Raw genomic sequence first — 13,888 nt, 5'->3', positions numbered from 1 at the left:
CATCAGAAAGGCACAAGAGAACTTCCCCATCCCTGGAATTGTTCAAGGCCAGGATGGAGGGGACTTGGAACCTGGTCTAGTGGAAAGTGTCCCTGTCCATGGCAGTGGAGTTGGAGTCAATGACCTCTAAAAGATGCTTCAATCTTAAACTATTCCATGATTCTATGAAGAGAAAAAGAGCAAAATTAGTAGAATGGACCATGCTCAATTTGCCAGAGAAAAGACTCTATATTCCCAGGTTTTCCTGAGTTCTACCTCAGATATATTTGCCTCCAGATTAAGGGAAATGCTGCGTACGGCAATAAATCAAACTCTGCTTCCAACACTGAGAGCTGAAAACATCTAAGAGCACTGCTCTGTTCTCTTATAGCAAAGTGAAGACCTTGAAACACTCTGCAAACAATAGGGATTTTCACAAACCTGCAGAAAAAACAGGAATTGAAATCAAACTTCCTGGCTCCTGTGCCCTAAGCATAAGACTGAATTTTTTTCCTAGTCTTGCAGTTTCCACAAGTTCAAGGTGAACTTAGTGATAAGGAGATCTTCTTGGGGCAGAAGGTATTGGAGAGAAGAGTGTGCTGGGATTTTGTGTGACTCTCAATCCTCAGCTGCCTCTCTCTGTGGACATTTGGTGTGAGAAGGCTCTGTGCCTAAGTGCTGCTCAGCTCTTTGTCCTCACCAATGTGTTTTCTTCTCTTCCCTCTGGAGCAGACTTCAGTGGAGCTGTTTTCAAAAAGGGACAAAATAAAAGAGTCAATGGCAGTGTGAGAAAGAGAAAAACAAACCAGCAGGTTTTACAGTAAAAGAATCCATTTAGTTACTAAGCCTTGATTTGTTACTGCAACATCTGGGCTGAGCAATCCTTCTGGAGATATTTCCCTCTTTATATTAGCTGATATTGATCAATAACTTCATTTTCAAATTATCCAGACCATTTTCTATGCTTTTCCAGATGGATTTGTATTCAGCTACCACTTCTCTTACTGCCAGACCAAATGCACTTACACTATGCACCTACACAATGAAAGTTTCCCAGGAACAATTCTCTGACTCTCCCTGGTCTAAAAGTGACATTATCTTTTAGCCCTCAACTTTCAGGCCTTTTGTTTAATATTTCCTGCTTGACTTTCTGTTATGTGCCCAGGCTTGTAAAGTGAAGGACACTGATGCAAGACCTTACAAAATTACTGGCACAGGCCTTTCCAACCTACAGGATTAAATGCAAGAGGATAAAAACCACTTGCAGTGACTACACTCTCAAGTTACACTTTGTAGGTCAATATCTTATGTTAGTTGAGGTAAAACTCTGTGCCACCATTCTGGCCATAAAAATGGCAAAAATCCACACTTCAAATAATCACAATTTATTTCGGTTGCTTCAATTTCTCATAGTATCTAATATTTCACAAAATCACAGAATGGTTTGGGTTGGAAGAAACCTTAAGTGTTATCTCATTCCAGTCCCTGCCATGGGCAGGGACACCTTCCACTATCCCAGGTTGCTCCAAATCCTGTCCAGCCTGGTCTGGAAAACTTCCAGGGATTCAGGGGCAGCCACAGCTTCTCTGGGAAACCTCTGCCAGGGCCTCACCACCATTAGAGAGAAGATTTTTTTTCCCTAATACCCATCCTAAATCCACCCTCTTTCATCTTAAAGCCATTTCCCCCCATCCTATTCCTTACAAGATACTTTCTAAAACTTTTTTCATGCAGGAGTGTGGGCATAAGCACAGTTGCAAGGAGGTTCAGATCACTCCATTGCAAGTTGAATTTGCAAAACATAGTTTTGTGCAAAGGGCTTGAAATGAAGAAGATGAAGCCCAGATTGAGCAGATTAATTCCTCAGCCATTTCATGGTCACTTTGTTCATTGCATGATGGCATCACGAAGTAGTAGGCTAAGAGAAATAGTCTGCTCCTTTAAGAAAAAGAGTAGAAAGAGTCACTTTTGAAAAAAAAAGGCTTGGATTGACATATTTGTAAAGTTTTCACAGAATTTTGCAGGTTTTCTAGTGAGGCGGATATCTTTCAAAGGAGATTATTTTAAAGTTAGGGCTTTTAAAAGAGAAAAATAACCAGTATTTCCAGGTTCTTCCCTTGCAGAGCCTGTGGCTGCAGAGCCATCTTGTGGGGGAGACTCAGTTCTGCCAGGAGGAGACCTTTTTACTTTGGTTTTTTCACATGTTGTGGCTTGCTCGGGCAGCAAAAAGTCTACACAAGACATGCTGCTCACCCCAGCATCTGTTTCACTCACCTTGGAGCATCAACAAGTCTCAACTCTGTAGAGAATCCCAAATTCCCTCAGAGCTGAAACACAGAAGCCAATATTCCTCTCATCTGTTCCTAATTTAATACTCCTAGTTAGGAGGATTTTGGAAATCCTCCTCCCTTGAGGCTTCATCAGTTCTATTTGAAGATAAAAAGATGCCACCTAAATTTCACAAACTGAACAAATGTTCTTATAAATGGGTGCTGCTCCATATACAAGAAGTGCAAGGCTCTGAAATTAAGGCAGATAATTGGTTCCACAATTTTTATTGGGGGAAGAAGACAGGGAATAGGGAAAATTCCTCTCATTGGAGTGGCAAAACATTCCACTCTCTTCTGGAGACACCACTACTGAGTGCTGAGTCTGGAAAATGGAAACTGGGAATCCTCTAGCAGTGCAGAATGTGGGATCACAGCTGGGGATGGGGATAAAATTCTGTCAGGAACGGGGTGCTAGGAGCTGGGGGGATCTCTGGGATGGCAGGACAAGGAGATACTGGAGAGGCCACAGAGATGATGAGGCCTCTGGAGCATCTCTCATGGGGAGAGACTGCAGGAACTGGGCTGGTTAGTCTGTGGAGAGAAGATTGAGAGGGGATCTCAACAATCTGTGCAAGTATCTCCAAGACAGGTGCCACGGGAATGGTGCCAGCCTCTTTACAGTTGTGCCCAGCAATTGGACAAGGAGAAGTGGCTGTAAAATTAAACACAAGTTCCACCTAGACGTGAGGAAGAGCTTCTTTACGTTAATGGTGACAGAGCACTGGAGTGGGCTGCCCTGGGATTTTGTGAATTGTCCTTCTCTGGAGATATTCCAAACCCACCTATGTTCAGCTGCTCCAGGTGACCCTGCCTTGCCAGGGGGTTTGGACTGGATGATCTCCAAAGGTCCCTTCCAGCCGCAAGTCACAGAATTACAGAAAGTTTTTTGTTGGAAGGGACCTCACAGACCACCTCATTCCAGCCACTCTGTCATGGGCTGGGACACCCTGCATGTACATAAATTTATAGATGTATATAAAGACCTACATCTCTATAATGTAAATATATCTGCACACAGGTTCATATATTCTCCACTTTCAGCCCGAACAGCCAAGGAGAACAGGATGAAAGTAAAGGTGCTCTTTTATGTTCCCATGAATTTTGTGATCCCTGTCTGCAATCATGTTGTGATTCTTTCTGTACCCAGCAAGGGAGTACCTTATTGTTGGCACAATTCCGATCTTAAGAGTATGATCGGTATTAGCTGAGATCTAATTTTACAGGAAAAGAAGTAACAACCCATCAAAACCGCTTAAACCGGGAATAGGTTTCGCGGAGCATTCGAATAATTCTGCCCAGGGCTGGGGGCTCCCTGGCCCAGGTGGGTGAATAAACGGAGTTTTTAAACCACTTATGAGCACGTTGAAAACTGAATTCTAACGCGTATTTCAAAGTCCCGGGTCCCAGCCCACACATTGCTGAGGCCGCGCCCCCGCCTCCCCCCGCAGCCGGGAAGCGCCGCCCCCGCCCCCTGCGCAGGCGCGCCCGGCCGCTGGTTCGAGGCCCGCGACGCTGCGGCCCGGAGATGCCGACGGAGCCGGGAGTGGCGGAGGCGGGCGCGGAGGGGATCCCGCCGCCGGCCGCGGACAGCGGTAGGTGATGCTGGCTTGGGCACGGACCCAGCGCGGCTCCCGCGGCAGCAGCGGTGCCCGAGGGACCGCGGAAAGTGGGGACGGCGGGAACGGGGGCACCTGGCGGGCCCGCCGGGGCATGCGCATTGGGCATGCGTGCGGATTATGGTGGACGCGGTGCCGTTGGGTGTTTCGGGGTTTTGTTTTTTTGGGAATTGCGATATTTTTGTCTGTTTCTCCTCGCAGAGCCCGAGGTGTTTGAGATTGTGCTGCCAATCACTATCTTGGTGCTGAGCGATGAGGATTTTCTCGAGGATGATGATAAGGACCACGAAGCGTCCATTCCCGAGGTGGAGCAGGAGTTTAAATTAAACAACAACATTTGTCTAAAAAACGAAGTGGAGCCTTCAAATGACAGCAGCAGTGTAGGCAATTGGGATGCAAACAAGACTGTTTCAAATGAAGATAATTGTATTGAGTACTCTGAAGAGAAATGGCTTGCTGAGAGTGTGTGTAACACATCGAAATTATCTTTAAGTGATGTCCATGATGCAGACTCGGATAAATGTGGTCCAGATTGCATCTTACCTACATCTCCTTGCAAAACAGAGCTTCCAGAGATAGTGAAATACAGTGATGGAGAAGATTGTGCTGATAATGATGGCTTTCAGAAGATTCCTCCTCTCCTCTCCTCTGCTGACAATGACAGAGCTGACACTGTGGAGACATTGCAAGTGGTACCCAAAGATGAAGAAGAGCCTGTCAGTATTACAAATGCTCTTTTGGATGGCTGTCCAGAGACACAAGCAGAACTTCACAAGGAATTTGAGATAATTGTTAAAATGGAAGGTAATATATTAATAAGATTGTTGCAAGAATTTAAGAAATATGGTAAACCTCAAATTTTTGAAATAAAAAATTATATAGAAAAGCTAAGAAACCAATTTCTTTTAGAGTAAGCATTTTGAATTAGATTCATAAATGCAACAGAAGGAGAATATTGCCTGGAGTATGCTCAGTTCTGTCACACACTCCTGTGAAAAGCAGTGAAACGACAAAATTTTGTCATTCTCCTCCAATGAGAACAAGGGTGTCCTTTCATCAGGGAAATGTTCCCAAAATAAAAATGCCAAAAAAGCCTGGTATTTGTGAGAATGGAGCATTAGAAAAGCTTGGTGTTAGTACTTTGATAGGAATTCTGCCATGAAGATGTTCTGGATGTGGTGTTGTCTTTTTAAATTCAGAGTCTTGAGTAAAAATATAAAGTAGGAGAGAAGGTGGCTTCTAACAAGGAGCAACATTTCAGTGTTGGGGGCAGAGGGGAGCTTGAAGAGAGGCATTAGGGAAAAAATGGAGAGAGGGAAACAATAAGGAAACAGAAGGTATGAAGAACAAGAAACTCATTAGGCAATTTGGGATTATTACTATGAATTAATAATGAATATTTGTGATTGTATGAAATGTGACTTTTTGTATCTCCTTGTAGATTCTGATTCCTCAAAGAATGGAGATGATGAAATTGATTACAGGGAAATAAGCAAATTTGAAGATGAAGCTGTGAGTTCTCGTTTGGAACATGGCTTGAAAGAAGAAGAGAAATTTACCTATAATTGTCCTGATCCATTTCTTAATGAATGTTCCACTTTTAAGGAAAATCTAGAAGATGTAGGGAAACCTGACATGAATGCTTCTGCTTCTGCTGAACCAAATACTACTGAAGAGCATATTTACAAGATGTTAACACCATTCCCTAAGAAAAGACACCAGCAACAAAAAGGTGTTTCTTCTCAGGCAAGCCCAGAAGAGTTGCAGAGCCAGCAAGAAGGATTAAAGTGGCTGAATGATGGTGTGACCATCACACCTCTTCCTAAAACATCTGGTGTTGCAAAGGAGAATGAAAGATCGAGTTTCAAGTGCAGGTTTTGTAGTTCTGTGTTTAAATGCAGTGCACGCCTGAAGAAACATATTTATTCAGCACATAAAGATAAAAAAATACATAAATGCTGCTTTTGTAAAAAAACTTTTTTCTTTTCTTTCAATCTTAAGAATCACCTTAAATTTCATAAGAAGATTGCTAGGTTGCAAAAGGCAAGAAAAAATAGAATAAGTGCAAGAAAAGGGAGGCAGAAAGTATCTGAAGGAAAATCTGTGACCAAGAAAAAAGAAAGTAAATACAAGAAATTTTTCATTAAAATTGAAAGGGACTTTACACCTCTGGATGTGCCAGTTAGCTTTTCCTGCAGAATTTGTTTCTTTGTTTCATCCAGTCCTAGGAGTTTCATTCATCACATGAAGGGACACAAGGAGAGACCCCCTTACCAGTGCCCTCAGTGTGATTACTCCTGCAGCAGCTTGTCCTACCTGTTAAATCACATGTACTGGCATGCTGGCTATAAGCTCTACCAGTGCAGGTTCTGCACCTTCTTCTCATTGTATTTTGCAAGCATGGTGAGGCACAGCCACGTCCACACAGGGGATAAAGCATATTGCTGTGAGCTCTGCCAGGTAGCATTCACCAGCACCTCAGGCTTGGAGAGACACAGGAGGACACATGCAGAGACAGAAACGTGCCAAGCACAGCAACCCAACTGCCTGAGTGGGAGAAAGAGAACTGAAAAGCTTCCAAAGAATTACACATGTGATGAATGTAACCTGGTGTTCTACACCAAAGGACATCTCAGCTTTCACAAGAAATTTCATGAACAGTTAAAGGCCAATGGTTACACAAGTCAGAGCAATAAATACTGTACAAGCACAGTAGGCAAAGCTGATGGTGATTCTCAGGGCCATGTTTCTCACTCTCTTTTTGGTAGAGAAAATGATTGTCTGGCTGGGGGAATCCTGGCTTCAGAAGTGGAGTTTGAGCAAGAAGGTGATGTGTGGGACAATAAGAAAATATGTCCTGGAAAGAAATTCCTTGGAAACAGCCAAGGAAGCAGCAGGTTGGCTGTTGCTGGAAACAGATCAGAAGTTCCTCAGACCTCTTACCAAATGGACACTGTCACTTACAAAGAGGAGTCTTTCTTCAAATCAGAGACCTCTCATTCACAAGTGCAAGATAATGCTTCATTTCATAACTTTGTGGAAAAGTTGGAGGATACATATCCTTCTAATTTCAATACATTCCAAACATACAGATGCCAGCACTGCAGTTATGCTACTGCTGTTCCTAAGAACTTCAGGCTGCACCTAAAGATACATACGGATGAGAGACCATTCACGTGTAAGGAGTGCAATGAGACATTTAAAACATCAAACCATTTGCAGAAACACAGCCTTCTTCATGTGAAAAATGGAGAGGAGTTGGGAAGTTGCCTCTTTGTAGAGAGGTGTTTAGAGAAACTTGAATTGCATCGTAAAATCCAGAGAGGCACATACCCAGAAAGGGATTTTGATTCCTGCAAAGGCTCAAACAGCTTCTTGCTTGGGTCAGAAGTTTGGGGAGTTCAGCAAGGTGTTCAGAGGGGCACAGCAAATGATGTGCAAGCACAAAGTCAGCCATTACTATATCAGTGTTCAGAGTGCAGCTATGCTACTGCCACTTTAAGCAACCTGGAGCTCCACATCAGAACTCACACAGGTGAGAGGCCCTACAGCTGCCCCATCTGTCAGAAGAAGTTCCGCACTTCCAGTCACCTCAAGAGACACAGACTCACACATCTGAACGTGGGGCATTTCAAGTGCATGAGCTGTGACTACTCCACCAACAAATGGCTGTCCTTGAAGCAGCACCTGGCTTCTCACACCGGGGAGGGAACCTCCTCTCCTGGCTGCTTCTACGAGCAGGAGGAGCTGCCTGTCAAGACGTACAGGTGTGAGGAGTGTGGCTATTGCACAACCCACAGCGGGAACCTGAAGCTGCACCTGAGGATCCACACGGGGGAGAAGCCGTTCCAGTGCGGGCAGTGCTCGCTGGCCTTCCGCACCTCCAGCCACCTCAAGCGCCACTGGCTGACCCACCTCAAGCTGCGCTGCAGGAGGTGCAGGTACTCCACCATGGATAAAGCAGCTTTCCAAAAGCACATAAAAACACACAAAAAGAAGCACAGGTGTGCAAAGTGTAATGTGGTGCTGCCCACCAAAAAACTGCTGGAGAAGCATAAGCAGCAGCACGACGCTGGAATGTGAGGTTGAGAATTGGAAGTTGGTGCTTGGTTTGGGGCAGGTTTGCATGTCCTGAGTTTTTTCATGGCTTTATGTTCCTTTGCTGTGCTCACAGCAATGGTTGGTAATGATGCATGCAGCATTTAGGTTGGGAGAGTGACACTTGGGGTACTGGTTTGCTGCAGGTGTTTCTGGGAACATCACTTCTAGCACAGGCTGTGCTGAAGATCTTGGTGACACTTTTTCATCCCTGAGTAACTGCTTCAGTAGAGGTCAGTTATTTTGGCCAGTGTTCATCTGTGTTTAAACAGTTATTCTGCACCACTTATTTTCTTGTAAAAATTTAATAAGAAAAAAAAAATCTCTTTTCTAATTGAAATAATGTGTAACAGGAGGGAAGGAAGGGCATGTTATATTCTGTAGTAATAACTTTTCATATAAAAATTACCAGTGCATCTGGAGGCTAAATGCTACCTCCCATCTGCTGAAAGTTGCCTCCTTTACTCCCAGGTGCTTTTTGCAATAATTGTAAGAGGAAAAAAAATGGTATCTCACCAAATTACAGAAACAAAATACACATGTCAGCACTGGGTACTTGTGACATTGAAATGTTTAACATGTGTCTGTATATATAAGATGTTCATTAATCTGTTACCTTGTCTGTAGTTTTGATAATTTTTTGAGTAGTCTGACAGAAATGGTAATGTCCAGAAACATCTATTTTATTATACTGGGAATCTTTAAATCTTCAATTTTATGTGAATGTCTAATGTTAATGTAGTACAAAATGCCTTACCTTTACTCAGGTTGGTAGTTACTGTGTTGTTTGTTAAAATAGATGAAACACTTTTCAAATAACTTCTGTTAATAATAATTGTGAATGCTGTTTAGTTACATTGAAGACCTCCACAGTGTCTGAAATTAAAATTAGTTTAAGAACTTTACTTTTAGTCTAAAATATTGTGTGTAAGAACCATTGTACTATGCAGCAGTTGGTGCAGGGTATGGTGAACCCAGATGGATGCTGCTTCCAATTTATATTCAAATCTAGACAAATCTTTGTTTGTTTTGGAGTTATGCAGAGCTAGGAATTCTTTGAGTGTGGTCAGTGGTTTTAATAACTGTGTTATCCCCTTGTGTGAGGAAAGGCAACAGCAAAGGCCTGGTGCAAACTGTCCCAATGCTGCAGCTCAGTCCATGGAGCAGCAGAACAAACCTGTGGTTTAATTTAGAGAATGTAAATGTGGAACTCTACTTTTTTCTTCTGCTTCTGGATGTGTGTCCTTCTGTAGAAATACAGATGATGTCTTGTAACATAAGAGACTTTCTGCTAACATTGGACACAGGTTGGGAAGGGCTGCCCAGAGAGGTAGTGAGTTCTCCTCTTTTCAGATATTTAAAAACCACCTGGATGTAATCCTGGACAACCAGCTCTGGGTGGCCCTGCCTGAGCAGGAGCTTGTCTGCCAGACCCCTCTGCAGCCATTCTGTGATTTGGGGGACAATTTTCCAAGAATGAGTTGAAACTCATGGACACATGAATGTATTTAAGGCCAGATCAGCAGAGATATTCAAGTGATCCAGTTCTTTGCAGCTTCAGTGAAGTCAGACCAGTGTCTGTGCCTGAACCATGGTGGTTACAGATGAGTGATTCAGACCTTGGAGCCACCTAATCCAGTTGTGAGGAAGAAGAATGTTATCCTGTATGAAGAAAGAAAAGCATTTCTGGTAAATATTGATGGTTACTCAAGCTTGGAGGCGTTTTTACCTGTGTTACATTACAATTCTGGTCATTGATTTGAAAAGAAATGGTACAAAGAGAAAACAAAAATACTGAAGGGTTTGTAAGCCTCTATATTAGGTGAGACTAGAAAGGCTAAATCTGATAGAGCACTTGTTTAAAAGCATGGTGTACAACAATGATGAAAACAGCCTGGTTTAGGGGGATAAATTATCTGCAATAAATTTTTGAAAGAGTTTGTAAATGTAAGTTTCTTCAAATTTTAAGTAAGAACAAGAAGGTACTTTCAGTTAGAGCTTGATTTTATAAAAATAATTATTCCTAGCGACTGCCTCTAATAAAAATAAGCAGTTCAATGACTCCTGATGTTGCTTTCTGTTCCTTATGCACTGCACTGGGTTTTTGGGGTTTCCAAGGTATTCTCAGTCTAAGTCAGTGAAATTTAAAGATTGAGGCATATTCAGTTTCAAATAAGACATGGGCTGTTGTTGAAATTTTTTTTTTTTTTGGTAGCTAGAACTGTAATATTTTTTATTCCTGCAGTTTAAACAAAAATCAAAGCCTTTCCTAAATCATAATATGAAGTTTCCTAATTAAACCTAAGAAGTTTCATAATTTTCTCCATGAACATATCCTGAATTTGGACAAAACAGGGAAATGTAACAAGACAAATTGAGCAAAAAGCTGTCATCTCACCTGCTGTGCATCTGCTAAATAAATGATTACAAATTAAACTGGAGGTGATATAAATGAACAATGGGGAGTCAGACCTGTGTGATGTGGTGGTGCCTTCTCCTGTTTGGGCCACACTGTGGTCTCACAAATGCTTGTTAGGGCTTGGCCTTGACAAGCTGAGCTGAGCTCCTCTTGAGCTTATCTAAAACACTGTCTGCTCCCAGGAACTTGTGCTGGCTAAGGAGCCCCTTGGGTTTTAAGAACCTTTGTGAACTTGTTTTTCTTACCTGAATAACCACCCATGTGGAACAACTTTTTTGTTTTTGAACTTTCAGAGAAAGTTACCAACCTGACTTGCAGCCAGGGTGGAAAATTGCTATGGGCAAAGCCCAGTCTGTTGTGACTCTCTAAGCAGGGGTATTTTAGGCCCTCCGAGCTCTCCAGACTGCAGCAGGCTGAGACCAGCACTTCCCACTGAGTGGGGCCTCTCTGAGCTCCCAGGCTGGAGATGCCTGGGGCACCACAGCTGAGGGACAGTGACAGGTCCTGAGCTGAGATCCCCACACTCTGAGGCTCAACCCTTCACCTGTTCAGAGTGACATGAGTACCTGTCTATGAGAAGTTCCCAAATTCAATTATGTAGCTCCTTTGGTGTGTGTGTGTTAAAATGCAAATGCACTATCAATGTTGCTGTCTTGTAGAATCACAGAATAGTTTTGCATTGGCACCTTAAAGATTATCTCGTTCCACCCCTTGCCATGGGCAGGGACACCTTCCACCATCCCAGGCTGCTCCAAGCCCTGTCCAGCCTGGCTTTGAACACCACCAGGGACCCAGGGGCAGCCGCAGCTTCTCTGGGCACCCTGTGCCAGGGCCTCGCCACCCTCACAGCCAAGAATTTATTCCACACATAAACACATGAGGCTTCTTCCTGAAATTAAAAAAATACCTTGGGAACACTGGGGAGATGTGATTTCTTTCCGCTGTCCCTTTTGCGTCCCTTGAGGGAATTTGAGGAGTTTAATGAACGCCCAGTTCCTCCTTTCGTTACCGCCCGGGCCCCTCCGCCGTGCGCTCCTCCGGCCGGCAGGGGGCGCTAGCGCCGAGCGCCGCCTCAGGACACGCGGGGGGGCTGCGCATGCGCAAAGCGGCCGGACCCGCTTCCCCGCAGGAGCAGCGGCCTCACTTCCCTTGGAAAAGCCGCCGGACCCGCTTTCCTGGGAAAGCCGCCGGGCCCGCTTCCCGCTTTTCTAGCAGAGCAGCCGGCCCCGCTTCCCTCGCCCTCGGCACCCGCCGCCCCTGAGGGCGACCGTGCGCCGTCTCGGCCGGCCCCGCTGACACCCGTGGCGCTCCCGCCCCCTTTCCATTCTCTCGCTCCAGGGGCTCGTCCCCGCTTCCCTTCGCCGCCAAGATGCCGCGGATTATGATTAAAGGCGGCGTGTGGCGGAACACCGAGGTAAGACTCGGCGGGGTTCGAGGCCCCGTCCCCCCTCAGGGCCGGGCAGGTGTGGGGGAGCTGGGGGAACCCTCACTGGTGCGCAGGCGCGGGAGGAGGCGGGTGCCGTGTGCGCCTGCGCAGGGGCTCTGGGGTTGGGGTATCGCGGGGCAGGGTCGGGGCTGCCGGAGCCGCTGTGCCGGGACATCGGAGGGGTTGGGGACTGCAGGAGAGAGGGCAGGGAAGGGTCTGGAGCACAGGTGTGATGAGGAACAGCTGAGGGAGATGGAGGGGCTCAGCCTGGGGGGATTTTCTGGCTCTCCACAATTCCCTGACAGGAGGGTGCAGCCAGGTGTGGGTCTGGCTGTGCTCCCGGAACACGAGGACATGGCCTCAAGGTGCACCAGGAGAGGTTTAGGTTGGACGTTTGGAACAATTTTTTCTCAGGAAAGATGATTAAACATTGGAATGGGCTGCCCAGGGAGGTGATGGAGTCACTGTCCCTGAAGGTGTTTAAGGAAAGCCTGGATGTGGCACTGAGTGCCATGGCCTCATTGGCATGGTGGTGATCAGATGTAGATTAAACTCAGTGATCTGAGAGGTTTTTTCCAACCTTACTGATTCTCTAATTCCTTGCCTCTGTGTTGGGTGCATTCCCCAGTAATCTGTGCCTTCCTCCTTCCAGTAGGCAAAGGTCACAAGGTCACATTGGTGTTTTTCGCTTGGGCTGCAGATTGGGAAGCGCAGCCGTGTGTGTGTTGTGTCCTTCTGCCCCAGTGGAAGCATGGGCTGTGCTGTGCTTGGAGATGTCCCTTTCACAGGCTAGAGTGTAACTTGTGCTGCACAGATTTATCATGCTCTAGGGGAATGAGGCAGCAGGAATCTCTTGCCCTTAAAGATATTTCCAAATGTGGAAATGACAAAGGCAGAGTCATACAATTTTTAGGATTGGAAAAGAGTTAAGATCACCAAGTGTCCAGCCATCAACCCAGCACCACCACCACCATGTTCGCCATTTAACCCATCCTTAAGTGCCACATCCATGTGGTTTTTTTATCACTTCCAGGAATGATGACTCTAGTACCACCCTAAGCAGCCTGTTCCAATGCTTTACCACCCTTTCCATGGAAAAAAAAAATCCTAATAACTAATCTAAACCCCTGCTGCAACTTCAGTCTGTTTCTTGTCAATGTGTGTGGACTCTTCATCTGCAGCCCCAAGAATCCTGTACACAGAAATTGCTGTTCCAAAAAAGAACAATCCTCCTCCAGTTTTGCTATCACAAGCTTTCAGAACCACAAGTGGTCATGAAAAAAATAAATAATGTGAAAAATCAAGGATATCAGTTTAATCAGATGTATGTTTAAAGCAAAAGGATGTGCACTGTGAAATACAGAACTCTGTCACTGCATACTGTGAAGACCAGGCATGTACATGGTTCCAGGAAACAGTGAGGAAAAGTAATAGAAGATAAAATGTGCCGTGTGTGTGCTTTTAAGTACTTGTGCTGTATCAGTGCCAGGAGGCAGCTAAATTTGGGGTCAGCAGAGGACAGGAAAACTCTCATTGTCTTCACCCCATTCTTAGGGTCTTCCATACTTGATAAATTTTGGTGGCAGTTGAAGAGAAAGAGCAGTGCATTAAATGGAATCACAGAATATCCTGGGTGGGAATGGACCCACGAGGTCCATCAAGTCCAGCCGCTGCTCAGAACCCCCAAAAATCCCACCCTGTGCCTTGTCCAAATTGTCCAAATGCTGCTTGAGCTCTGGCAGGCTTAGGGCTTGGCCACTGCCCTGGGGAGCCTGTTCCAGTGGCCAAAGAGATCCCTGGTTCACTGGGTTTTGTGTCCCAGAGATAAAAGAGGTGTTGGATTTTTATTTTGTTTTTAACATTTTGATTACACATACAGCATTAAAGACAGAGAAAGGGGAATCAGGTGATACCAGGTCATTCATAAAATGATCCATTACACACAGAAAAAGCCTGTTCATGTCACTGGTGCAGCTCCTGTATGCCATAGAGCACCAAGTAAGTTAGAAAAAACACAGGA

General features: G+C 45.0%; 2 protein-coding genes across 2 annotated transcripts in view; both read left to right on the top strand.

Moving 5' to 3' along the window:
- Positions 1-3,769: 3,769 nt before the first annotated feature.
- Positions 3,770-10,052, top strand: LOC131555786 (zinc finger protein 845-like). Its single transcript, XM_058802023.1, has 3 exons — positions 3,770-3,901; positions 4,127-4,729; positions 5,367-10,052. Exons 1-3 carry the CDS (start codon positions 3,835-3,837, stop codon positions 8,006-8,008), a joined length of 3,312 nt encoding a protein of 1,103 aa, XP_058658006.1. The 5' UTR covers positions 3,770-3,834; the 3' UTR covers positions 8,009-10,052.
- Positions 10,053-11,618: 1,566 nt separating this feature from the next.
- The window catches only part of CDC5L (cell division cycle 5 like), a 31,887-nt gene continuing 29,617 nt past the window's right edge, over positions 11,619-13,888 (top strand). Inside the window, exon 1 of the mRNA XM_058801793.1 lies at positions 11,619-11,856. Coding sequence (XP_058657776.1) covers positions 11,812-11,856 — 45 coding nt within the window. The 5' untranslated portion in view covers positions 11,619-11,811. The remainder of the gene's footprint in view (positions 11,857-13,888) is intronic.

Source organism: Ammospiza caudacuta, chromosome 3, assembly GCF_027887145.1.
Source record: "Ammospiza caudacuta isolate bAmmCau1 chromosome 3, bAmmCau1.pri, whole genome shotgun sequence".
NCBI classification, from domain to species: domain Eukaryota; kingdom Metazoa; phylum Chordata; class Aves; order Passeriformes; family Passerellidae; genus Ammospiza; species Ammospiza caudacuta.
This window is presented reverse-complemented; position numbering and strand designations above follow the sequence as displayed.